At 45.6% G+C, this 27285-nt stretch overlaps 1 protein-coding gene across 2 annotated transcripts in view; it reads right to left on the bottom strand.

Moving 5' to 3' along the window:
• Positions 1-21191, bottom strand: part of SLC24A4 (solute carrier family 24 member 4) — a 551017-nt gene extending 529826 nt beyond the window's left edge. Inside the window, exon 1 of one of the 2 annotated variants that reach the window (XM_069208207.1) lies at positions 20431-21191. In XM_069208207.1, the coding sequence (XP_069064308.1) occupies positions 20431-20644 (214 nt within the window). In that variant the 5' untranslated portion in view covers positions 20645-21191. The remainder of the gene's footprint in view (positions 1-20430) is intronic. The other variant, XM_069208208.1, reaches the window with a different exon arrangement.
• Positions 21192-27285: the final 6094 nt, after the last annotated feature.

Raw genomic sequence — 27285 nt, 5'->3', positions numbered from 1 at the left:
CGGTCTGAAATCTTCTCCCCGAATTTTCACGAATATGCTGGCTCCTCTAGTGGCTTTGCTTCATTCAGAAGGGGTGTTTCTGCACCCTTATCTAGTCGACATTTTGATTCATGCCCATTCACGAGACCTTTTGCAGAGGCAGGTGGCCCAAGTTCTGGGGGTCCTGCAATAACACGGGTTTTTGATCAATTGGGTGTAATCAGACTTTGTGCCGTCCCAGGATCTGGTTTTTCTAGGGGCTCGGTTTCAGCCTATTCCAGGGTTGGTGACTGTGTCCGAAAAAAGGTTGGATGCTCTCCAGGCTTTGGTAAAGAAGGTATGGTTACTGTCTGCTCCCCGAGCTCTTCTATGGTTGCGACTGCACATTTGGCGTCAGTGATATTTTGGGTTCTTGGGCACGTTTCCATCCCCTGTGCTTGATGACGTGGTTCTTGAGTAGGTGGGATCCAGGGTCCGATTCTCTGAAGGACGGGGTTCCAGGGTCCGGATTGATTCACAGAGAGTTGCAATGGTGGTTGGATGCAGACCACCTGAGGGTAGGGGTGTCTTTGTCACCTCTGAGACCCGTGGTGGTGACGACGGATGCCAGCCTCTCCGGTTGGGGGGCATGGATGGGGTCAGCTCAGATTCGGGGGTTTTGGTCCCCTCGGGAGGCGAGTCGGTCATCTAATTGGCGAGAATTGCGGGCTATATTCCTGGCTCTGGTCCATTTCCAGGATTCCCTGAGGGGGTTGGCGGTTCTGGTTCGCACAGACGACTTAGTGGCCGAGGCTTATGTCATTCGGCGAGAGTGGTAAATGTTCGGGCGGATCTACTGAGCAGAGTGATTCCTTCCTCTCAACTTTTCTCTCTCCGGAGGTCTCTGTTTCGGCATCTGGTTCGGCTTTGGGGTCTTCCAGTGCTGGATGGGTTTGCGTCAGTAGAGAATACGATAGTGGAGTGCTTCTGCTCCCGGTTTCGGTGTCCCCAAGCATGGGAGGTGGACGGGATGTCATGTCCTTGGCCGCAGGGCCTTTTATATGCGTTCCCTCCGTTTCAACTATTCAGGGCGTTTCTGTTAGGTGCCAGTGGCTTTGAGTTCTACCTTGCTGGCTTCATGGAGACGTTCAACTTTGTTTTCTTATGGTAGACAGTGGAAGGTGTTTTCGTCTTGGTGCTTAAGTCGTGAGTTGGATCCTTCCTGCGCTTCTCTCTTTGAGGTGATGCAGTTCCTGCAGGACGGTGCTCGTTTAGGGTTGTCAGTGGCTTCTCTTCGGGTACAGTGGGCGGCTATTCAGGCATTTAGGGACCACGGCGTAATCTTCAAGTTGAAGGGCGATTGATGCCTGGATTTTTTCAGGGGCTTATTAATTTATTTCCTCGCCCGGTACGTTCTTTTCCCTCATGGGATCTGTCCTTGGTTTTGGATGTGTTGACGGGGGCCCCTTTTGACCCATTGGGGGACTATGATTTGCGACGTCTATCTTTGAAGACGTTCTTTTTGGTCGCCATTACTTCGGCTCGTCGGTTGGGGGAATTGGGGGCATTGGCATGTTCCTTTCCTTTTTTGTAAGATTTTTCCCGATAGGGTGGTTCTGGTTCCGGTGCCTTCCTTTATTCCAAAAGTCAATTCTTCGTTCCATTCCAGGCAGGCGGTCATCCTTCCTTCATTTTGTCCGGATCCCTCATCAGGGGAGGAGGTCCGTTTGCTTTTGTTGGATGTACGTAGGGTTTTGTTGGAGTATCTGCGGGTGGTGACTCCTTTTCGTACAGGGGATTCACTGTTTGTTACTTTTGGTCCGGCGCGCTAAGGTGAGAAACCTTCCACGGCTTCCTTGAGTCGGTGGGTTCGATCTTTGATTCTGTTGGCCTATTCCTTGAAAGAGGTGGTTCCTCCTCTAGGGATTCAGGGGAGGTCTTCCGGAGGCATGGCGGCGACGGTGGCTGAGCTTCAGGGGACTTCAGTGGTGGAGATTTGCAGGGCCGCCACTTGGGCTTCTCCTTCGGCGTTTGTGCGTCATTATAGGCTGTCGGACTTGGGTGGTTTGGAGTCGGTGTTTGGTCACCGGGTCTTATCCTCTATGAGATAATGTTTGGGATGTTCTTGGTGCAGGATATTAACTAAGGGTCTTGCAACTCGATGTCCGTCTCCTGTGTGTTTTTCTTGCTATGTCTCATTGGTTAAAAGGAAGGCGAGGTAGGGACGGGAGGTAATGCTTCCATTTTCTTACGATAATGGCATTACTCCTAGTCCTACTCCCTCGCCTTCCTTTTCCGTTCCCTCCCACCCTCCCGGTACGGACTGTCCGAGTTGCGGCTTGGGCTTGGTTTTTGTACAGGAGGGGATAAGGGTGGGGGGGGGTTTTGAAAGGGGAAGGGAGGGTCTAGGGGGAGGCAGGAGGCCTCATTGGTTAAAAGGAAGGCGAGGGAGTAGGACTAGGAGTAATGCCATTATCGTAAGAAAATGGAAGCATTATAGGTTCAGGGCCACAAGTACAAAGATGCAAAGATAAAACTGGACTGAAAAAAAAGCTTGCTCCTGCTCCAGCGAACCGAGACTGACATGGATGAATGAAATAAAAGCCCAGATCTGGGCACTGTGCTTCCTCTAGACAAAGCGACATCACAACTACCGCATTTGTATAACTCAAAAGCGGAAATGAAAAAAGCTTCTTTCGCGATGTGTAAAAAAATAACTTTTTACTTGGAAAATGTTTAAATAGATGATAGAAGTGCGAGTGAGCTTGCGAGGGGGTGCAAGTTAAGGCTTCCTGCTCATCTACCAGATAAATTTACCCTGGTGCTCTTGGAGCAAGGAGCATATTTATAGATTCCAAAGAAGCTTCCCCAGGACGCTAGTAAGGGAAAAACATAAATCAGCAAGTTCTAGACCGATCAGTTAGCCTGACTAATTTAATTACACAGAATGGGACAAGATGAAGTGCTGCTCCCATGTGACCTGAAATGTTCATCAAGCCACAGTAACGATGTGGAAACAAAGCGGGCCAGGAAGGCATTCACAGCTTAGAGGGTAATAGGTAATCATTGTATTTAAGTAACACTGAAGATGGTTGCTTTCAAGCACTGGCATCCTCATTTAGAGAACCACATTGCACAGCAAGTTTCCAAAACTTTTGAAGGGGCTCTGCGGGGCAAATTTCATTCGTTGAAATGGTGACTGGGTGATTTTCCCTAGTGGTCGAGCACTTTTTGACCACTTTGTGCACCGACCGACCAGTTAAAAGAACAATTTTGCAGTGAGTTGTCAGTGCAAGAGGGTCATTTGCACGGACTGAAAATTCCATTTTGCGCTGGTCGGTCAGTGCAACTGCCAGCGTATGATTGCCTAGTCAGCAGCGCAAAACCACGCAAAACTGTTCATTCACCGTACCAAGGCATACGATATGAGTTACCATATGCTTGGCATTCATTTAACAAATCAAAGCATTCTGAAAATTCTTAGGGTGTGGAAAGTTGTATTTTCTTTTGTGTAATTGTGAAATTTCAGCAAAGTTGAGAGAAAGTATACATAATTCCGTGAAATGCAAAAAGATGCTTATTTTAGCACAAAATGTATCCTCATGTCTACTCTGGCTGCGATGGGGCATTTTGCAAATAACACAAAACAAGCATTGGCAAAGCCAAGAGGTCTCGGCAATCTGCGAGCTATTGGTGTTGTCAATATCAATGTGTTTTAGCCATGTTGAACAGCGGCACAACTTCTCCAGCAGAAGTGGGGGTGTGCACAAAGGAGAGGGAGGCAGAGTGCTGGAGTATGGACGGTTGGTGGAAGTTCAGATGGTGGTGGATACATGCTGGTCCTTTGCGTGAAGGGTTTTTCAGGTGTGGATCAGCATCTTTTCTGAATGGGGAGCCAGTGGGGGTGATGTGGTCGGTTTAGGAAGGTCGAGGATTAGTCTGGCCGCTGAGATCTGTATGGTCTGCTTCTCTTCAGGAGGTGTGTGGTAAGAGATAACAGCAAAACCTGCAACAGCTTTTGTGAAAAACGACAGCAACTTTAAATTAAGCGTATTGCATTTACCAGAATGCAGTGGGGTGAACCGTGCTGGGATGAAAGGAAGTGTGCTCCCTCTCGCCTTGTGTTTATAAAACTTCCTTGAGCCAACAAGGTGATGAGCTCACCAGGGATGCAGCTGCGTGCCTGCGGAGTAGTACTGTGACCTATGAAGACTTGGGCTGCATTTCAGAAACCCCAGATGACTTTTCTCTGCTCTCTACTACTTGGGCTTTCTACTGATGAAGGGCTAAACCCAGAAACACACATCTAGAGATAACAGCACTACCTGCACCAACTTTGTTGAAAAACTACAGCAACTTAGAAGTAAGCAGACTGCATTTACCATGGTGCAATGGGGTAAACTGTGCTGGGATGAGAGGAAGTGTGATCCCTTTCCCTTGTGTGTGGTGATTCCTATGTAGAGTGAATTGTGTAGTCCAATCGACTTGTGAGAAGGGCCTGAGTGAGGGTACGTCTGGCGTTGATGAGAAGTCACTTGAAGATCTTATGAAGCATGCAAAGTGTTAGGAAGCAGGCTGAAGATACTGCGTTGAAGTGGTCTTTCATGATGAGCTTGCTGTCCAGGATGATGCCAAGGTTGCGAGCGTGGTCTGTCAGGGTGGGTGCTAGTCCAAGATCTGTAGGCCACCAGGAGTCATTCTATGGGGAGGTGTTGTTCCCAAAGATCAGGACTTCCATCTTGTCTGCATTGAGTTTTAGGCAGTTGTTTTTCATCCATTCTGCTATGTCCGTTGGTTCTTCCAATGAGAAAGGAGGTGATCCACTTCTGGCTGTTTCCTTGGATTCCGATGTGATGCAGTCTCATGATAAGTGTGTGGTGCAATACGGTGTCAAATGCTGCTGATTGGTCGAAGTGGATCAGAGCCGTCATTTCTCCCCTATCGAGGATGGCTCTCACGTTGTCAGTGGCAGCGATCAGGGTGGTCTTGGTGCTGTGGTTGGTGTTGAATCCAGATTAGGAGGGATCCAGGGGGTTGTTCATCTCCAGGTGTTGCGTGAGTTGGCGGTTGATGGCCTTTTCCAGTACCTTGGCGGGAAAGGGGAGAAGCAAGATGGGGCTGTAGTTCTTGAGTTCGCTGGGGTTAGCAGAAGGTTTCTTGAGAAGAGATTTTAATTTTGCATGTTTCCATACTTCAGGGAAGGTGGTTGTGGTTATGGATGGTTTGACAATGGAGGTGATCTCGCTGGTTTTCTCTGAAGACCAAAAATACAAAAATACAATTAGTAGAACAAGAGATATAAAATTTGAAAAGATTGAAGAAAAAATAGCACTTAGAAGCAAGTAGCACAATTATGGTTATCTAGTCACAGTGGACTGGGTCCAAGTCTCAAAGTAAGGCCAGTCAGGCATGGGCCGGATACAAGACTGAGTTCAGTGCACTGTTAAAAGTACCTTGTGTCCTGGTGCACTGAGATGCAAAGTCCTTCCCTTGGCCTGAGCGGCACAGCCATCGATGAACCATCGATAGGAGCTTGCGATGTGATATCCTATGCTGAGATGCGCTGCACTGCATCAAAGTTGATGAAGCCACTGCAAAGACTTGCATTGAGATGTGTTGGTGCTAAATTGAGATATATTGAGTTGGACCGGTTGTCAGCACTGAGATGCATTGCGTTGGGTTGGAGCATGTGAAGCCGTCAATCAGAAGCTATGATGCACAGTCAGGCGTCGGGGTGAGTCAAGATACAGTATGCTGGGTCCGTGGGCCCACTGTTGTGTCGAGATGCATTGTGCTAGGTCAGTGCTCAAGAAATCATTTAACTGGACCTGCAATGTGCAGTCCTGCATCAAAAAGTGTTGAGTTACGTCAGAGCAGAGGAGCCAGTTATTTCCCTGTAGCTCAGAACGGGAGGCTAGCTAGTTAGCCCTTAGAAACACTCTGGCGATTCTGGGTTCCAGTTATAGATTCACTCCCTCTTCCCAGAGCAGCCCCCCTTGCAGGCAGAGCAGCAAGGCAGCAGTACAGAAGATCATCTGAGCAGTCCTTCTTGCAGCAGAGCAGGGGCAGCAGAGCAGTCCTTCTTCTGAGCCTTCCACAGATCCAAACGTGTTCTGAAGAGATGGGTCTGAGGATCCAGTATTTATACCTAGTGCCATCTCTGGAGTGGGAGAAGCTACTAGAGTTTCCCCCTACTGAAGTGTCTGGAATTTCCTGCCTCCCTACCATGATCCTAGTCTGTCTTGGGCACAATAGGTTATTGTGAAGTCCTTTGTGTGTGAGCTGAGGCAGTGCCTTTGATTTACAAGTGTGGTAGATGACAGCTATGCCCCCCTATCACGTCAGAGATGGCCCATCCTGCCAACACCCAAATGCTCTATTGTGATGCTGTCTGGGAGGAATACACAAAGGCCAACTACACCTATTCATGTAGCCCAGGAACAGGGTACAGGCACCACATGATTAGGACAGGAAAATACAAACTTTCTAAAAGTGGCATTTTCAGAACTGTGACTGAAAATCCAACTTTACCTTTAAACAGGGGTTTAAATTACAATTCCTCAGAAACCAAACTGGCTTATTAAATATAATAAGGTAAAACAATGTTATTGTATGGGAGAGGTAGGCCTTGTAATAGTAAAGATTGATTTTGAGATTTATTCACTACCAGGACAAGTAAAATGTACATGTACATGTCCAACTCTTTAAAATCAATGCACCCTGCCAGATGGGCTGTCCAGGGGCTACTTACTTAATGGATGAATTATATGTATTAGAAAGGAAATATTAGTCCTGGCAAAAGGTTTATTTTATGGCAGTTTAAACTGCACACATTGGCTGCAATGGCAGGCCAGGGACAAGGTTGAAAGGCTACATAAGTGGGTGGCACATTCAGTGTTTCAGGTTTACTAATGGCATTTACTTTTTAGGTACTGGGTATTCGTGGTACCACTATACTAGGGATTAACAAGTAAATGTAATGTGCCAATTGGTATAAGCCAATTTTACATTGTTTACTGGAAAGAGCACAAGAACGTTTGCACTGGTTAATTGCTCCTAAGGTAAACAAAAAAGAATTCAGCAAAACAGCAGACATGAAGGCAAAAGGTTTGGGGGAGGCCCACCCTAAGGCTCACAGATATTTAAAAGAAGAAAGCATGTAGAAACAACTTTGGCAATATGCCTGGAGTTGAGTTCCTCTAATATGAACCCAAGATTGGCAGGACCTTGGCACTGCTTTTTTGTCTAATTTGATGGACAGACTGTCTGCACTTGTGCTGTGTGTCCCAGAACTGGGCTGCAGTGCACATGCGGTGAGCTCCACTTCGCTGGAGGGGCTAGCAAAGTTTTTGGGCAAACTCTGCACTCCAAGGGGAGCGTGGAGTGACAAAAAACTCTATTGGCTCTGCCAGTGGAGCTGTGCTTGCCACCCACTCCTAGTCAAAGGTTATGGACATATTCAGTAATATGACAGCTGCTATTCCTCCTCTATTCTTGATCATTTTCAGCTTCATCACTACAGTAAGCACAACTATTGTTCCATGAAAAGCTCTACAGCCTGCCTAAAAGTCATCTAACCTGTTATTATCCAAGATAATTGGAGGTTGACAATCTTCTCCACCACTTTAGACATAAAAGCAGTACACAAAACATTTGCAGGCCACAGATCTAAAGGCAACCTTGATTTTACCTTCTTAAAGATGTTGTGAACTTCATCTACCGAACCTGAGACACATTGTGGCAAGCTTTGAGTGATGTCACTTGAATCTGTTCTATAAATACATTTAGCATAGCCTTTACTGAAACCACTGGGTCAAAAACGATTAAAAAATTAGATTGATCTTGTTTTAGGAATAAGTAATTAAGGTGTTACTTTGCTGAGCCGTGTGATCAATTTTGTTGACACAGCAAGGAGGGTTTCCTATAGCGTGTGATTTTAAAAGCCCCTTTTCCTTTATCACTGAATGATTCCACATGTCACTGTGATTTTAGGTGTAGGTGGAGAAAAACAGTGTGGAAAATAAGAAAATGATCTTTATAGCATGTGCCTGGTGGGAAGTGTGTGGTTTGCAGGTGTGGCATGTGTGAGAATTGTTTTGATGTCGGGCACGATGAGCAGTGGTTATTGTCATCGTGTCACTCCATATGGTCATGGGAAGTGGAACTGTGTGGCAGGGGAGGATCAAATTATGCAGCAGGATTGACTAAATTATGTGGCAAGAAAAGGCAAACATGTGGCGGAATGCAGCACATTTTCTGATTGCGTTACTCCATTATTTTGTCATTTTTACACTTGTTAAAACTGTCTAGGCATAGGTTGTACCTAATTAGCACCAGTTTAACACCCAAACATAGCAATAAGACCAGTGCTTCATTTGTGCTTGTTGTTTCCGGTGCTGAGCACCGGCACTTATTTTTGAGGGCGGGGCTTATTTTTCTGCCTCAAGCATTTGCTGCGAGCAAAAAGACACATATGGGAAAGACAGAGGAAGAGAAAAACGAAAAAGCGTCGTAAAGGGAGAAAGTAGAAAGCTGCAAGAGTGAGCTGAAGGGGCAGGGAGTGGCTTTATATGGATTGAAGAGGCCCGAGATGCTTTCAGGATTACGCTGCCTCAGTATTCTTTGTTTACACATTTCATTGCAGCAGCCGCAAGTTTAAGAGGAGGGCTTTAGGCACTGGCACCTTTTTATTTACAAATTAAGCACTAATAAGACACAGAAATGTGGCCAGTCAACATTTGCAAAGGCTCTTCCACCTCGTTGCAACACGATTTGCAGCACTTTTAATACCTTTTGAACCGTTTGAGCTATAAACATTATTTTTGTTCAAATCTGCAGATTGTGCCGCAGATGATGTTCTGCGTGGCAAATGAGGTTTATCTTTAATTTTGACAAATAAGCTGCAACCGCTCAATCACATAGTTCCAGTGGCCCTGCATATATTGTAGCTTTGTTTATGCATACAGAGGGCTGAATGAGAGTGAGTTGTTGTTTGTGCATAGGGTCATTCCTACCATCCTCGTGGGAGATTTGCTTTCCGTACTTTGGTGGGTATAAACCTGAGTCCTGGGCCACCGAGGATCATGTTCACTGTATTAACACGTTAAAATTATCACACAATAAAAAGCAACTTGAATAATGAAAAACAGACGTTTTAGCACAAATTGGAACACACTACACTAACGACTTCAGATATATTGGTCATGGTCCAAATCTGCCTTTCACTGACTGGTTTGGGTTTGTAATTCATGTGATTCTCACGATATCTATACTGCTCTCAAATAATACTGATACATTTTAGCTTAAGAGGCTTCAGCACCATGGACAGCCCCATGCCCTCTCTCAGAGATATGAATGAATTAAACATGAGAGTCGAAGGAGATACCCAAAGAATACCTTGAATAGAACACTTAGGGCCAGATGTATGTCCATTTCCATTTGCGAGTCTCTAATTGCGACTCGCAAATAGAAATCTACTAATGTGTCTCATACACATGTAGCAGATTCCATATAGGATCGCAAATGACCAACCTCATTAATATCCATGAGGTGGGTTGAAATTTGCGAGCCTATTGGAATGGCTACAATCACAGGGATGGTGGTTGCCGGGGGCAGCAGACCACCATGTCTCTGATTGCTTTGAAATAAAGCAATTGTTTGTTTTTTTAATTCAGCTCGTTTTCCTTAAAGGAACACAGGATGCCCTCAAGAAATAAAAATAAAAAGTTTTCATTTAATTTTTTAAGAACAGGCAGTGGTCCGTGGGCCCACTGCTTGCTCTTAAAAAACATTTTCGCTACCTTTCGCAAAGGGGAAGGAGTCCCCTGGGACCTCTTCCCGTCTGTGAATATGTTAACACCGACTTGAAGTTGGTGGTAACTGAGACTGTTTTGCTACAGGATTCATGTTCGCAAAACATTCATACATGGCGCGGCAACTTGCTATTAGGAAGGGTCGCCCTTGGCATGCCACTTCCTGATACCGACTCGCAATCCCTATTTTGCGAGTCTGTTAAAAGTTACTGAATCGCAAAATAGGGATGGTACATGGCCAGACGCCTTTTACCAGTCGCAAAGGGCCAGAAGGGTCGTTTGTGACCGGCAAAACTGCTTCATACATCTGGCCCTAAATTCTTCAGCTTGAAAAGTGTCCCTGGAGAACTTACTAATGAAATTCCAAACTAAACATGAACTCCCTCTGGCAAACTTTTATGAAACATGTCCAATGTTAAAATAGTCGAAATACAGTGACATCGAAGGTGAATTAAACAGAATGAATCTTAATAAGTATCTCTGTTTTCCTCATGCTTACCTCTAACTTTGAGAGGGTGCCTCCATGACATATTGTCTTCCACCTCTTCAACCTTCCCCCAACCTTTCCACATCTCTACAGCCCCAAGGGAGATTTGCCATGAACGGGCATCTCTCTTGTCAGTCATGGGTATGTGCAGACCAGCAACTGACAAAGGATTTAACTTCATCCTGCTCCCACCATGTTTTATGGGGGTGCCGTGACTAAGTGACACAAGCAGGAATTCTCCTAGAGAACACTGGTCTGGCAGGTAAGTGTTCTACTCAGATTACTCCCTCCAGATGAAGGAGGATGGAGAAGTTGGATATGTGTTGACCCTGTTATTTTTCTGTGGGCAGCATCGATCCCCTTTTTTAGCAATTCTTTCACCCAAAGATTGGCAATTGAGAACAGTAAAGAATGGTCCTCAATATTGCTCTGATTGTCTTGATGTTCATGATCGTTCCTTTATTCTCAGTTACTCCTGTGGGTGTGCCCCCTGAATAGCGAAAGAACAATCTCAATGGAACATAATATTGATTACAGAATACTGAAAATAAAATATTAGGTAAGTAAGTCTAGACTTTGTAAACCTAACTCCATGTATATGCACCCATGCTGTCCATATATATTCAAGCTAAGTAGATGTGGAGTTAGGAATAGTAAATCTATACTTCCCTACATGCATCTACCTTTACATATTTTGTCCCTCAATATTCTGTCCTCAATATTAGTATGCCACGATATTGTGGATGCCAATATTCAGTAGTACAGTCTCTCCACTGTTGATTATCCTTTCCTCGTAAACAGGGGTTACCTACGGGCGGGCCAAAAGGCATCTCCTTCATGTGCAGTAACCCAAACTATAAACTACACTGAATCTAGCTAAGATTCTCCAGTGAAAGGTTTTGGGTTACCTACCCCCTAAAGCACAATGAGAGCAGAAGTAATTGACTGAAGCTTTGCAAGCAGAGGGATGCTGCAAGGATGAAAGACCAACAGCTACGTTATTGGGAGGATGTCACTAGGACACATTAAAGTCATTGTTCAGATGAGGCATGAGATTATGTTTCCTTGGGCACAGCCCAAAAAGCAAAAATATGGGGATTCTTGGTGGAAACAAAGAAAAACGTGGCCAGTGATGAAAACTCAACCACGTGGTTGTAACTTTTTTTCCGTGCTAAAAGCCTTTGCTAGGAAAGCAGTGCAACCAAGTGTCTAAGTTAGGATTTCTCTCAGTTGACCTAAATTCTGAAGTGCTCTCCCGTATTTAACTCACATTGGTTAATCCATTGCATTTCAGTTTACTTTACAACATCAAAGTTCTCTTATCTGGCAAAATGGTTAGTGCTTAGAAAGTAGCGAGAGGATGTATACCAAATGCATACACGAAAACAGCCTATTATAACCAGAACAGCATCATGCCAGAGCCAGGAAAATCTTGCATGGTGTTATGAGGAGAACATTTGGTGACCCTGGGACACTCACCTGTCAGGCAATCACACATGACATGCTCTGTCACTGCCCTAAAGGCGTTTTCATATAGCCCAGCTAGCATCTACCTTGAAAAGAGATCCCCGGTGCAACACTTAGAGCACACAAGGTACTTGTGGTTTTTTCTGCATTTAATTGTATTTTGCATTTTTAAAGCGTGTTTCCACCACTACAGAGGACCCAGAGTGCAGTGCAGACCTTGTCCTTTGTGTGCAAGCAGGGCGTTTTGTGAATGTTTACTAGAGTATATGCTGGCAGTGCGACCTGGAGTTCTGTTTGCTGCTTAGGACAAGAGGGTTTGTTCTGAAACTGGTAATAGGCATAACTGTGTCACAGTAGAGTATCAGGTAGATAATGTAGGGATTTGTGTATACACACCCCCATATTGTAGCCTTGGGTTTACGGCTGATTGGCATATGGCCTTCCTCCATCTCATACAAGAGCTTTCTGATATATTGATACTTTCCTCCAAATGTCTTTTAAGGGATAAATTGCTGGTTCCTTTATTGTTATGATACGATTCATGCAATATGGTGGAAACACATTTTATTGCATCCCAGAATTCAGAGTAAGATAAGACCTTGGGAAGGTGTTCCAGAGTTTGGTGACGGTCTGTATTGGAAACGTCACCCACCAAATGTGCAATATCTCGTATGTCGCTATTATCAGCAAAGCTTCAGCTGTTCATCAGAGTTCTTTTTCCATAATTCTGAAGCTTTTGGTATAGGAACGTCAGGCCTACACCATGACCTGCTTTCTAGTTACCTGGGCCTCTTGATAAAAAAAGTCGGCTATAGGATACACGTTTCATGATCCTCTAAGGGTTGAAGGAGACTGTGAATGCCTGTGATACCTGCGGTGTTAGTGAGAGCTCAGAGTCCATGGTGATGTGGAGGGTCCATGATGATCTAGAGGTTTAACCTTGCTGTCAGCGGTGTGGGTTTCTCCAAGTTCCTTGTGTTTCTTTAAGTGCCGCCAGACAGAACAAAACTGTTTATAATGAATACATCATGAATGACATTGGGCCATAAATGCAATCAAATGTGTCTATCAACAGTGGAACTGTGGCAGATGACTGATCTGTACATTGGTCTCTAATCCTGGCTTACACTCTTCACCATTTTGAGCGATCCTAGGCAAATAATACTCTCTCCCTGCGTTCCAGTTCCCCCATCTGCTAAAATGTGAGTGCTTACCTTAGAAAAGGTTTTGTAGTAAACTGCATCATCAAATGGGAAATATGCATTGTGCTCAACGGCTCCCTCACAAGAGAGGAGCTCCTCAATCAGCACAGCAGCAAAATAAAATTGAGAGGGGGACACATAATAACGGAATAACATAAATGAAAAGCTGTTCAAACCACAATGAAGTGAATATTTATTAAACTGAACTACAAATATAACTAAAAGGAAAGGTGCAAAAGCAGCAACATTTTGATGGAAAACTGCATACGTACTCTCACAGTCTCTGGATTTCTAATTACCCATAGAAAAAAATTCATTCTCCATCCAGCTTTCAGTCACTTCTGCCTCATTCTACTCTTAACTGGTCAGGCATAGACCACTCTTCACTTATGATTTCGAGTGTTCGTTTACAAACTTTTAATTCACAAATGTAGTTTCCTTGAAATCAAAGTTTCTGAAAAAATGTGTTTGTGGGGAATGATAAGTATGTGCAAGCAATGCTTTTTAGGTCTACTCAACAGCTGTCTGAAGGGCGCATTGTGACCATTTTTTTTTTAATACACATAAAGTGGAATGTGCTTCTGCACTGAGAAGTACTGCTCTCTCACTTCATGCTATTGGCTGTTTGGAGTATCATTCCACCTCCTCCGGGGAAAGCTTTCATTTGAATGCATAAAGGATTTTTTACACCTCAAAGATACACTGTTAGACCTAACATCCTTCGTGTGGTATTTCCTCAGACTTTTTGCCTTCACTCCCTATTTTTGGTGGGCTTGCTTTTGTTGGCGTTAAGACTCTGTGCACTTTACCCATGCTAACCGGTGATACAGTGCTTGTGCTCTCTCCTTAAAACATGGTAAAATTGTCCTACATCTAGCTGGCACAATAAATGTAGTTATAAGTCCTGAGTACATGGTACTACATGTACCCAGGGCCTGTACATTAAATGCTACCAGTAGCCAGCAGCACCATTGTGCCACCCAGTAAAGTAGGGCTGCAAAACATCTCAGGCCCGTCGCTGCAGCCTGTAGTGTAGTTTTAAACTGGTGTTTTGAACTGGCAAAATAAACCTTTTTGTGAAGCTGATACCTTCTTTTTTAACAGATATGTCACCCCTAAGGTTTCCACCAACGACGCATAAGGCAGGGTGCATAGTATTTTAAAGCGTACGACGTGCGTTTATGTTTTAAATTTTTTCCCATGTGGTTTTAGAAGTGCACGCGTGATTTGGCATCCCCTAGCATAATTTTCTAACGTGGATGGTCATGGGCTGTAGCAATCAGAAGGCTGCTTCTCGAGTAGATTTACTGCCACTCAAGTAGTTTTTCTTCTTGAGTGGCAACAAAAACAACTAAAATGGCTTTGTGCTTTTGCCCACAACATGGTGCCGTTCTTGCTGATTTTTCAAGGCTGCTCATACTACTGGTGCTAAAATGCAGCAGGAGCAGAGTGACATACATGTTTTCCACCTGTTGGCAGAACTCTGCAAAGTTTTTTGTAACTGCAGAATTTTGCAAAGTGAAACTCTGTGAGTTCCACCCACCCCTACGTTTTGCCATTGTCCAGGGTCACAAGACTATGAATGGCTCTCTTGTGGTGTTTTTTGTGTTCCTTCCAGACATGGGAGGGAAAGGGTTTTGTATATGGAACAAGGTGTTTCTCTCCTGAGCAGGATGTCCTGGGCTTTGTACTCAGCCTTTTGGAGCTTCAAAGGTAAGCCTTAGGGCTTTGCCCATCCCTTCCCTGACTTCTACAGGTAGACTGCTCTGCCACTGACAAATGCAACTCACACCTAGGCCTGCCTGCCTCTTGTTACCCTAGACAGTTTAGAACCAACCCAGAAAAGGGGAAAGTTAAACAAGGGGTGGCGTCTCCCACCCACAAGTTGGCACTTGGTATAAAAGTGTCACCTTCAGAACCTCTCATCACAACACTCCAGGAACTGTGGATGATTCAGAGGAAGGACTGCCCTGCTCTCTGAAGAAGGAAGATTGGACCTGCTTGCCTTGAACCTAGGATCCCCAGAAGTGACTCCAAGGGTCAGTTGGCTGACCTCCTGTTTAAGCTACAGGGACGCAACACGTTTCCAGAGCCCTCCATGAAACTGCCCGGCTGACCAGCATGTATTGTACCTGCCTGAGCCCTTCTGCTGACCTCTTCTGGAGAGAGTCCTGATTCCCAAAGTTGCCCCTGCAGGTCCTGGACCCTTTGTTTGCATTAGAGTGTATTCCTCCTGCCTCAAAAACACAAGCCTTGATTTCCAGGTGATGTTTTTTGGCTCTTTAGGCTTGCCAATGGACTCCTTGAGTCACCCTATGGTCGTCCAATGCCCACCAATGCTAGTTTCCTGTGTCGACTGACACTTCTTGTCCGCTCCAAGAACAAACACCAAAGGCAGCAGTCATATTGACTGCTAATGTAAAGCTCAATTTATTACCAACTCTTCACACTGAACAGGGACCATCTCTGACACCTGACTGGTTTCTTGCGCTGACATCGGTATCATTGAGTCAACCGACAAAATGAATTTCTGCTGACCTTGGACTCAGAGACTGTAAAATCTTCAGTGTGATAGCCTGGTCCCTGTATCTGACCAATACTCCATCCCAGTCTGCCTGAACTTCTGGCTTTACCCTGGGACAGGGCGACCAGATACCTAAATTTGAAACTTCAAAAAGTCATAAATATTGAAATATTCTTCAGGTGTTCTCGAATACCACTTTTATTTACTCGGGGTCTATAGACTCAGTTAAAAATATGCAGCGAAAGTAACTTGAGAAATATGTATCTCCCACATCTAAATGGAGACTTTAAAAAACAGAAAAGAGGAGGGCTGATATACTTCAGTAATACCTCTCTTAAATGTCTGAACCATATAAACTCTCCAGCAGTCCCTGACCTGCTTGAATTCTGCCACTAATTAACTCATACTAGTCAGCTTACTTTGGTAGAAGATCAGACTAAGCTGTACTCTGAAATACTGTCAGTGGACAGATTGGAGAATCTCATTAAAGAGAAAGCTCAACTGTCACAGAATTGGTTTCACTAATAAGCTCTGGCTTATGCAGGCTATACTGCAAGTGGCTATTGCCAAGTTCCAGGAACATAATTTTTAGTCTGATAAGCAAGGGGTTGATGGGACTAGGGAGGAGCAATGGCATTCCACTGAATTAAGATATATCTATTTATCTATCTATCTATCCACCCATCCATCTATCTAGGTATAAACAGTTATATGTAATATTGTACTACCCAAGGAAGGCAAAAGTCTGGACATTGTAAAGGAAATATGAGTTGTTTGTTTCTTGGGTGAGAGAGAGCAAGAGAGTTAAAAACAAGCCAGGGGGGAAAAGGAAGAAGAGAACGAGGGTTAAAACCATCATCAAGGGAGAAAGCAAGAACCTGAAGTAGTGAGATAAGTGGTCAGAGTGTGTCTGATAGTGGATTAAAGAGGCATGAGGTAGATTCAACACTATGTGTTCGGCGCGCTGACATTTAATAGCACAGGTCTTTGGGCTTCTAGGCAGAGCGATACTCATTCTTTTACAAATTAAGCTCTGCCTGTGCGGTGAGACAAATGCAACGTCACTGACCCACTCAGCTGCATTCACTTCACCTCCTGTCGAGAACAAGTTCTTTGTGTTCCTCCTGAGACCCTTCCACATGACAGCTTGGATCCCATGACCTTCCCATGTGCCCGAGTCACACATCAGCAGGAATATGTCCACTTCCTTTAAGGCTGCCCTTGAGGTAAATGCTCGTTCCTCGAGTGTCTCGCCTCCCTGCTGATGATACATCACTGTAGCCTTTCTCTGTGACTGCTTGCAAACCTATTATTTTGTACATGTAGGGTATGCAGCAGGAAACAGTCGTGTGTAAGTCTGAGTACTGTGTCCAAAGTGTACAAAGGTGGATAAACGTATTCTAAGCATGAAGTGCACGTTAAGTGTGAGTAGAATGGGCACAATGCTGGCTTTCATTGATTACACAGGGATTCGAATGGGGATTCGAAAAGATGTGTACAAAAGTGAGTGTCAGAACAGTGGTCAAAGACAAGCGGTGCACATCTCCCTGCCGCTGTAACTTGTGAGCATCCATGCACTTTCAGGAACACACTTCCTGCATTAATCTAAGCACCTGACTTAGAATGGATATGGAGTGAAGATATAAATGGGAAAAGTGCATTGCCTATAAGGAATAAAAAAGACAATGGACTGGCAAAATAATAATTCATTGTTTATTTCCATGGTTTGCAAATCAGCCCCACAGGATTCAGAACTGGACACAGTGTCCTAGCTTTAGACTCGTCAGAGATCAATATGGTGTTACCACGGCTTTCTTTACCCTGTTGGGTAAATCACTCACAATGCTCAAGCCCCTTCTCACCCATAGGCTCTCTGCGAGGGGCTGGGTATCAATGGTGCATAGGATGCAGAGGCACCGTGTCCCCAGGCTGTGAAGGGCCATATGTTGTATTCAATTCCGGGGTAGCCAGCACAGCAGGCTTGTCATTCCCCCTCCACATTCACCGAGTGTGTTATGGCACAGCGCACACTGGTGCAAGCCTGGAACACTGATCCTCTTTTAATGATATGATCGCTGCTCTGCAAGCACTGCATCAAGAAGCATAAATGTTGCCTCAGCATTCTGCCAGTAAGACCTGCCTAACCCCTGGCTTTAGGCTGAAGGCCGGGGTCTTTCCGCGAGTCTCCTGGCTGGTATGAACCAGCCAACAAATACATCATGGCCAGCACTGAAGGTGGTGGGAACCTGCTTTTAAGCTAGACAGGCCCTTGCCACAGTCACTAAGGTGCTTTAATATTGGTGCTGTCTTTGACCTCCCCACCTAGCTCCCGCCTGAACCTGACCCCTCCGAGGCCAGAGGCCTTAATCTCATAATAAAAGGCAGGTGACTCACCACAAAAGGTCCGAGAGGTGCCAGGTGGGTGCAGCACAGAGGAGGCGCGCGACCTAATGAGGAAAGTAGCCTTAGAAGCCTGCACGCGCTCTCTGTAATGTCTGAGCTGGGCCTGTCTCATCTGAGCAGAGCTTAGTTTGAGCCGGTGGCTGATGGTGGTGCGAACCAGCACTTGTTTGGGGGAATAGCGCTTGTTTATCCTCTTCTGACATTGTCTGAGAGTAAGAGAGAGACAAACAAACACAGGGGAACGAGGGAGAAAGAGATTCTGGTAGAGTGGCCTAGTGTGCGTGATGTGGATTTTACCAGGCATTCGGAACCGACATCTCATACTGTAGCTCCGGCTGCAGGCACCGGCACTCACTCTTATTATTCTTTTTTTTACAAATTAAGCACTGCATACGAGTAAGAATCAAGTTGTGGGCAGAGGCCGTTGAAAACTGACAATGTGTTCAATAAATATATCTAGTTAGGGAAGTGAAACGAGATCTGGGAAATGAAGAGGGGACCCAATTAAGCTCAAAGACAAGAAAACTGCATGTTCCTTGCAAAGTAGTACTGCAAAGTAGGTCAGTGTGACAGCTGAGTGGACTAGGCGCCTGTCGCAGACCTGCCAGCAGAGATTCAGATGATGGCAGGTACCACTCTTATGTGTATCCTTCTATTCAATAAACCAAGTACCATTGAGTTGTGTCGCATTCATAAAGATAATTAGAGGCAGTTACCGGTAGGGATGTGAGTTATTATTTATTATGTTGCCTTAACTGTTTAAAATGTGTCCGTTCCTTTCCCGTGCTTTGGTGTGAAAATGTATGCAAATCTGATTACTAGAGGTGGGATTTGGGCAGCAAACATTGGTGTGCGGGGCCACAGTGAAAATCTAAGCCCCCAGGGGTGTATGCCCCTTAGAGGACATCCTGAAAGTAATATGCAAATATGCCACAGTGCATATACTGCGGAGCCGCACTACCCCGCGCTTTTGAAGGTTGCTACAAGGTGAACTCTCTCCAGGCAAAAAGCTCATTTCTTCTGGGTGTCTTAGAAACTTATAGACGAAGATAAAATATATGTACTAAAACCAAGCAGAAGATGAAAGCGCCAGCCCCCCTGACTGATAAAGAAATCGTGGGCGATTGACAACGAGATGACATGGGATTTGTCCACTAATAGTTTAGGACAGGATATTATTATTAATAATAAACCAACAACAACACCAATGATGATAATGATACCGACGGTTTTAATCATAAAAATAGTTCACAAAGTATAATAGAAATGCTTCTAGTAATAAACGCTCTTTTTCATGTATACTCCTTCTTGCGTTAATGTTTGTGACTTCTATAGCATCAACAAGTCGCCTTTCAACCAATCCGGAGTGCTTTGAGAAACTGTGCTAATACAGCGCTACAAAGCACAACAGCAGCACTCAGACACTAGTGCTGTGGCCCCGAAGGGCGCGTGCAGCAGAGTGGAGCTCGCCTCGCGCAGACAGACCCCAGGATGTTCCTCGTTAATGACAAGCACTTCAGAAGTTACTCATCTTGCGAAGGTGGAATCGTGCCTGACTGCTCTGCGTGGTCTGTGGGTGGGTGGATGAACCTGTGTGTGGGTGAGGTCGTGGAAGCAGGGGTCACTGATCGGGTGGGTGGAGACATACACCTCTGTTCAAAGGAGTTTCAACGTGGTCATTGTGCGGGAGCCACAGCTGCAAAGGTGGGCTGAGTAGCGCATCGGTGGACGGATGATGGATGTGTGTGAATGAGTGCTTGATTGGATGGGAACCTTGATCTGTTGGCGGAAGAGTGGGCATTTCGGTGTGTCAATGGGTGGTTTCACCGGAGGATAGATTTATTAGCACATGGGTGCATGGGTATGCGGATGCATGGCTCTGGACAGCATTATGTATTATGATATTCGAGTTACAGTATAGACGCACGGATGGTGTATTAAATGGGTGGGTGAAGAGGTATGTGAATGTGTGGCTAAATGGAAACGATGATCGGGGGCTAGGTTGTGTGCAATACAGTGCACCGATGTGCGGTTTCGTTCGTGGTGTATGAATGTTTGGATGAATAATTTGATAGTAGGCTGCATGGATGAGGGCGTGTGTGGCTTATGTCTAGACGTCTTGATTAATCAGTGGATGAACATATAATAAATGGATGGATGTATAACGTATAAATAGATGGTTAGGTAAATGATCTCTGTGTACGGTTGCATGGTTAGATGACTGGATGGAAGGGTTGTTGCCCGGACGTATGAAAATATCTTGATGGCTGTGGTAGAATTGGCGGATCAGCAGGTGTGCGGATGCATGATGTGTGATTTTATTTGTTTGGACGAATTGATTGACCAGCTGAATTTCTAAACACATTTTTTACGTAACATGGCATAACTAAAAGCAAGCCAGGGAGTATATGAGAAGTTGAGCGAATAAATAAAGGAATTTGTAACTAAATAATTGGCATCATTTATGAAGGATGATTGAGAAAATAGATCAGTTACAAACGTTAAATGATGAATGGTTGCATATACGAGCACACATATTAATTAAAGTATTAGTATGTGTGAGGCGCGCTTCCTCACCTAATTTGTCCAGAAGGCTAGACAGGCACCAGACGCTGAAGAGGAGGGTGCAGATGAAGGTGCCCTGCAGCAGGAGGCGCTCTCTCCTCCGACCTCCTTTGCACAGGTGTGACCCCAAACCTGGTTGTGTACATACCCCGCGATTCCCGGGGGCAGCCCACTTGCACTGGCCGCTCTGCTCCCCCATATCTGAAAGGTGGGGGGCTGAACCCATGTCGGGGTAAGGTGGCCAGTCCTGGGCACTCCCCCACACCGGCGAGGGGGCGACTCTATGGACCTGAAGCGATGGCCCCAGCGATCAGACTTCCATGCCAGCCGGACACCGCAGAAAGAATCCAATGTGCCGCAAACAACTCTCCTCGCGCCTCTGGACACCCTGTGACAGGGTCGAAGGTTTGCCAACAACCAGGTACTCACTTCACATTACCGAGGGGAAGCCTCTTGCGTCCCGGATCTCAAGGGATCCACACTTAAGTACCACGACGTGCACCCAAGGTAAAGGGATGCTTCTGCACCCCTATCACTTGTCCCAGGGGCGCACGACCTCTGCACCCCTATAAACTGCCGTCCAGGAGACTCCCCGCCTCTACAGCCAAACCAGCCCGTGCCCACGGCTCTGCACCAACAAAATCCGGGGTACGCAGGTGTCCATCAACAGGGAGTGCAGTCCATAGCAGGAGGAGCGGCAGTGAATGCAGAAGCAGTCAGAGCTGCGAGAGTGGAGAGGTGCTGCTGCTGCCACACGCGCACACACACTCATTATCCAATCACAGCTCCACACACCGGTAGGGAAGCAGGATACTCAGTCATGCCACACGCCTACGAGAGCACGCGCAGTTTGAGTCACGTATGTGTTATGTGACACCCCTTGCTACATGCACTTTAGAATATTTACACCTTAAGTGCACTCGACATACTACGATTTGATAACGCGTGTCGCAGCGCCCTTAATTTAAATGAAAACTTTCCATCGCAATCGCAAAGCAATTCATCCCGCCATTCAAAGCCTCCTACTAATACAGGTGTAATTTGTGATAGCACTTGGAGTTTTTAATTTCTCAAACAATGGGCGTTTCTGTATTCCCAAATCAATCGTTATTGTTTTGGAGAGTCATCTGATGCTGTGTCCCAAATCTCACATCTTTTTCTGACAGAATTAGATTTTTGAATCCTTCATTAATGACTCCATCACGCTGAGTCCAAATTGCCTCGTTTTAGTAATTAAACTACGACGAGAGCCTCTTACAGACTACATTCTCCTATTTCCCTTTTACAACCCAGTGATGATTTTTCCCACTATCACCTGCGAATGAAAGAATGGGCCGCCTGGAAGACATCCTGTAGCGCTCTAAAGTCTCTCCAAGAAGAGCTGGTAAGTGCCAAACACAAAGGCAGGAGTGTGGGTCCTATTAACTGGAAAGAGGGACGCTGAATCGTAGAAGGGGGGTGGTGGGTGCAGTACAACCCCCAGCAATATCCGTGGCAGAAGGCACCTGACTGGAGAACCTTCCTTAGGGCCCTCAGACCAGGACCCCCTAACCTGCAGCAATTATGTTCCTGCGACTAAGAGTAAGCGCCAAACAAATAGCCCTGTGAATTATGATCCCCCGGTTAACACTGTTCAAAAGGCGCCCTCCTGCCATCCAGGAAATGAACTGGCCAGAGTGGGACTCTACTGGATACATTTACAACTGTGGTCAAGGGCTGTGTCGCTCTCTTAATAGAGAGACTTCATAAACTGGAATTATCTGGTCTTGCTCTGGCTAGCCCTGTAATCAAGGTCAACACCTCCCCACGCCACTATGGCCCAGTTGGCCCAGGCAGTTACTACGGCTGCTGTAAGGGTTTCTAGTAGTCACTGAACTAAGGAGGCTGGGCTATTAACCGAAAGAAAGTCCCATACTTTACACCCATTGTACCTGTTAGTATTAGCATGTCATCCCAGGTCAGCCCAGGGCAGTGCCAAACGGACCACTCTAACTGAGGGGAGGCGGGGGTCTTTCAGGCCGAGGGGGGGCAGCTCAGAGGGTCAACAATCTATCACACCTAAACCTGCAACCTGAATGCTGCCCCTATGTTGCGGTTATGACTGGGGTGCCTTGTCTTAGGTCACCTAGGGAGGAATCTACGGCTGACCTTTTAAATAAAGTTTGCCATTGTCTGCGCCGAAATGTCAATTTCGACATCAGGTAGTAAGGTGATATACTATTTGCAAGGAGGGTGGACTGGATGGGTCCATCGGGAAAGAAGACTGCTGGCGATTGTATAGTGGTCAGCTGCAGTTCACCCAGCGTGGCTAGGCGATTAATTTCTATCTCAAGTGAAACCTTTTTGCTTGACATAGCCATCAAAATCTTGCCTCTGGTTTTTTTCTACATACACCTGCAGCCTCGAACTGTGGCAGGGTTCCCCCTACTCCTTAGGGTGCCCGAGTACTGCCTCCTATTCCTATTAAAAATGGGTTTTCCCTCTAACTGACCTGGATGGTAATGATTGACTGTCGGGCACCATTGTTTTGGGTTGCAGTAATAGGTTTGCTATAACTAAAGATTCTCCACCCACAGGAACCACTATTGCAGAGGGTGCTGGACTAAGGTTCCTTTCATGGAATTGTGCGAGTCTTGGGGATAAGATCTTTGACCCAGAGTGGTTGACATTTGTTTCCCAATTCACCGTTATTTTATTACACGAAACATGGACCCATGGTTTGCTTACAGTGAAGGGGTTTGTAAGGTATGCCATACCGGCCACCCCCTCTTTCAGGCTTAGAGCACGAGGAGGGTTCGCCATTTTGTTATGTATCGCAAAACACCATAGGGTCAGTCAGGTCCCCTTTTGCCACAATGGCATCCAGATATCAGCAGTGCACATGGACTCCTTGTCTAGCTAACCAATGTTCTATTTTAGTCAAGCTTGTGGATCCTTGTTTAGGTTTTCTTGTATGGTGGGGAGCAAATCCATTTTGTAAAAGGCTTTTGGGCCTTGGTCCCTCAAGCTCTAGCTTTTTTGTACGTGAGGAGTTCGATCTTGACTATGCAGAAGATCTTGCGAAAATTGCCCCGCTGCTCCTATAGATCATCGTTTGGAGCGGTGAACACACAGCCTTCAATAGAGAGATCATTGAAGATTGTCTTATCTGTGAGCAAGGACATAAAATCCTGTGGTTAAATTACATTAAGGGATTGCTTCCTCGATAGGGCACCCAGATTTCTTTCATAGCCCATAGCTGGTGACTAAGAGAGACAGAAAGTTAGTCAAGGAGCATTTTCTCAAGCAGGCCAGACAATGCAGAGAGAATTTGGTCTGAGGTAATCCATCCATAAAGACGTCTATTGCTCTTGAAAACTATCGCTGAACCTGAAGCATATCTCTCCTTTGTTAGAAATCCATAGGAGAGATCGCTCCTCACCAGATCCAGGCTGGGCACTATTAGGGTCAAACTCTGCTTCCACCCCACAGCAATGTGATCCATTCTCCATTAAACTTTGCCCCTGTGATGGTTGTTGGCCCCAGACCCTTGAACATTTTGTCCTGTTCTGCAGGCATTATGAACCCCAAACAGGAGGTTTTGCCAATCCTTAAAGCAAAGGCCTTTTTACAATTCCAACCCCCCTGTCTTTACCTTCAGTAGCTAAGAGATTATACTGTGGCTTTGGCGGTTTGTTCTTTTCCGAAATAGCTGGTAAGTGTCAAACACAAAGGCAAATGTTTTAAGAACTATCGCATTGGCCTTCATTAGTGCCGCTTCACTTAATGTCAAACTTTATTTTCTGTAATTGTGAAAGTTAAATTAATCAAACAACATTCTTTTAGGTCATGGCTGAAAGGTTCTTCACACTGGATACAGCATTTTTTTTTTAAATGAAGGAAACGCCCATGTAGCGGCTCTACAGATCTCCAGCAGTATAAAACCCAAACTTATACACATGATTCAGACTTGGTTCCGGCTACCCGCCCTTAAAGACCTTCTAGAAAAGGCTTGTAGTTTTCTTTCCTTCCAGAGCAAATGACTGTCCGTTGACCCCTCAGAGTGGTCTGCTAACCCCAAAGAAAACTCACTGCTTAAGAATTAGAGAATGAATACTTCCTTGCATGAAGCTGGATCTATCCTTTTACAGATGCACCAGTTCTGGAAAGGTGACCAGTGATGAACATAAGAACCTTATGTAGAAGAGTTCGCCGAGATCTGAATTGCAGTAGCTAAGCTCCTAGATAAACCCTTCTGCAATCTTACCCTTTCAACCTCGAGGCCGTCGAGAGTAGACGCGACAGCACTCTCTGCCTAGGAGTTGGATACTTGAAAGGAGAAGAGTGAATTGGAAACACCCTTCAGGACCTTCTGAATTCTGACTAAGAAATTGACTAAGAAGAGAAAACTAAAAGACGTGGGGCAAAAAGGACACAACCACGACCACTTCAGCTTTCTATCTCTTGCTTTTGCAAGAAGCCTCAGAATAAGAGTGAAAAAAAGTTAATTATTAATTGGGGTAGATCGTAATCCACCCCCAGTAATAAAGCCAGTAACCTGTTAGGTCCTGGCATTAGTTTCAGTAAGTTCTGTTTTACAATTCTTTATTGCAAGATCAAAACAAAAAAAGGGGTAAGGGAACGGGGTGGGAAACATAATACTTGATACATGAAGCAATCACAGAGTGCGCAGTATGCAGTGCAAAATTAAGCATAGACTAGACACATAGCACGTGGTGGTCCCACAAAGCTGGATTCTCAGAGTTCAAGGAAGGGCAGTATCAAGGATGACACGTGGGTCCACATCTGTACACATGACGGCAACGGGGTAAAGGAGCCATGAGAAAAACAGGATATGGCATTAGACTGAGAGAGAGGAAGGCAAACATGGAGCCCACACTCACACACACACCCAGGGAGGAGGGGAAGGGATGGTATAGGAGAGAAGAAGAGGGAAGTGAATAGAGAAAAGAGGGGAATGAAGAGGAGGAAAAGACGAAAGTGAGAAGTGGGTGAGAACTCTCAAGGGGCATGACCAGGGCAGGGTTCCAAGGCCAGAGGGAGTGTGGTGTAGCAGATAGTCTCCCTATAGGGAATTAAGGGTGTCCGCAACTAGGAACTAGCAAGTGTCACCCCAGAGAAAAGTTGCCAATATGAGGATGAAGGTCTCTATTGAGTCCTGCAGATTGTACATGACCCGCTCATAGGAGGCCATCTGATACATCATTAAGAGCCATTCGTCATCAGGGGGGTGGATGAACACCAGTGATGGAAAAGGCAGATCTTTACCATGGCGAGCGCTGTTTTTAATAGACAAGCCTGAAGGTGGGAAAGGTCCAGAGAGGCAGCAAGGTCATGTAGGAGGATCAGGGGATGGGACAAGGGGGTCTTGAGTGGTAGGGTTTCGCTCAGTGTGGTGCACACCACCCAAAAAAAGTCTGACTGTGGGGCAGTCACAGAAGAAACGAATTACATCACAATGGTTTGGGCACAGTGCTAGCAATTTGTATGAGGTAATAGGTCTTCAGCCCGTAGTTTTACAGGAGTCCAGTGGCAGTCATGTAGGGACCTAAAGAGACAAAACCTCTATTGCACCTCCGGGGCCCCATGATCCAATGCCTCCAAAAGGTCCACCCAATCCTTCGTTTCATATTCTGTCTAAAGTCTGATTTCCATTTGTGACAGAGCTTATTCAGGAGTGACAGGGAGAAAGATGGCAGCTCAAGAGGCCATAGAAGCTAGATTTCACACTTCAAAAGTGACCCCACTTCCTGAGGTAGGAGACTATAGGAGAGGGTTGGCGGACCCAGGGTCATGCACCCAGGTGATGGGTGAGGCAATGCCATAGCTGCAAATACTGCCAAGACTGATGGGATGGGAGACTGAATTTCTCATGGAGCTTAGCAAAGGTTACAAAGGCACTCTGCTCGAGAACCTGTTAAAGGCTTTGGATGCCTGCAGAACATCATACCTCCCAGCTCAGTGTTTCATCACCTATGCGGAGGCCATGTACGGTTGCAGGGAGGCTAGACAGTGTTTCGGGGTCTCCAGATGATCCCCATAACAGTGTGTGTTTGCCATTTGTTGACCATTGCTTGTAGCATTGGATTGTTGGGGCCTGGCATAGTTGTGCAACACTTACAGGGGGGGTGCAGCCCCTGCAGGCCATCCAGCAGGGTGTGCACTGCTAGAACCGACCAAGCGAGTTGCCTCAAGTGCAAGTCCAGGGTGTAGTGCACAACCGAGGGGAGACCCAGACCCTCAGATGATCAGTGGGCCAAGATTTTGCTGCTGGCAACCAGGTACACGTGTCAGCCTAATCTAGGTTTCTTGTTCCGGCTAACTAGCAGTGCCTCATCTTTACCCAAGAGCAGGGAGGACTGGGCAGCCGAGCGCATGACACAATTGACTCCTCAGGGAAATTGTGGTCATTCAGGTCTCATCCGTTTCTCTCAGTTACATTAGTCTCACGTATAAATGACAGGCAGAGGCAGTATATGTTTCAATAAGGTTTTAATGAAGCAACTGCATCTTGGATAATAAAGCATGTACTGCAATAACCAGGACGATAAAGCATGATAGGATTGAAATTGTGACTAGGAGAGTGAAACATAAAAATAACGCTACCATATTGTCACTGGAGTCAATAGACTAATTCCTACCTAGGCTATATTAGAGCACAGCATGTTCAATCAATCAATCAATCAGGAATTTGTAAAGCGCACTACTCACCGGTGAGGGTCTCAAGGTGCTGAGAAGGGGGAGGGGGAAAGGGAGGTGATGCTACTGCTTGAACAGCCAGGTCTTGAGAAGATTCCTGAAGGTAAGGAGATCTTTGGTCTGGTGCAGGTGGATGGGAAGAGTGTTCCACATTTTGACGTCGAGGTG

The sequence above is a fragment of the Pleurodeles waltl genome, chromosome 9 (genome assembly GCF_031143425.1).
Source record: "Pleurodeles waltl isolate 20211129_DDA chromosome 9, aPleWal1.hap1.20221129, whole genome shotgun sequence".
In the NCBI taxonomy this organism is placed as follows: domain Eukaryota; kingdom Metazoa; phylum Chordata; class Amphibia; order Caudata; family Salamandridae; genus Pleurodeles; species Pleurodeles waltl.
Note: the sequence above shows the minus strand (reverse complement) of the source record. Positions and strands in the feature narration are given on the sequence as shown.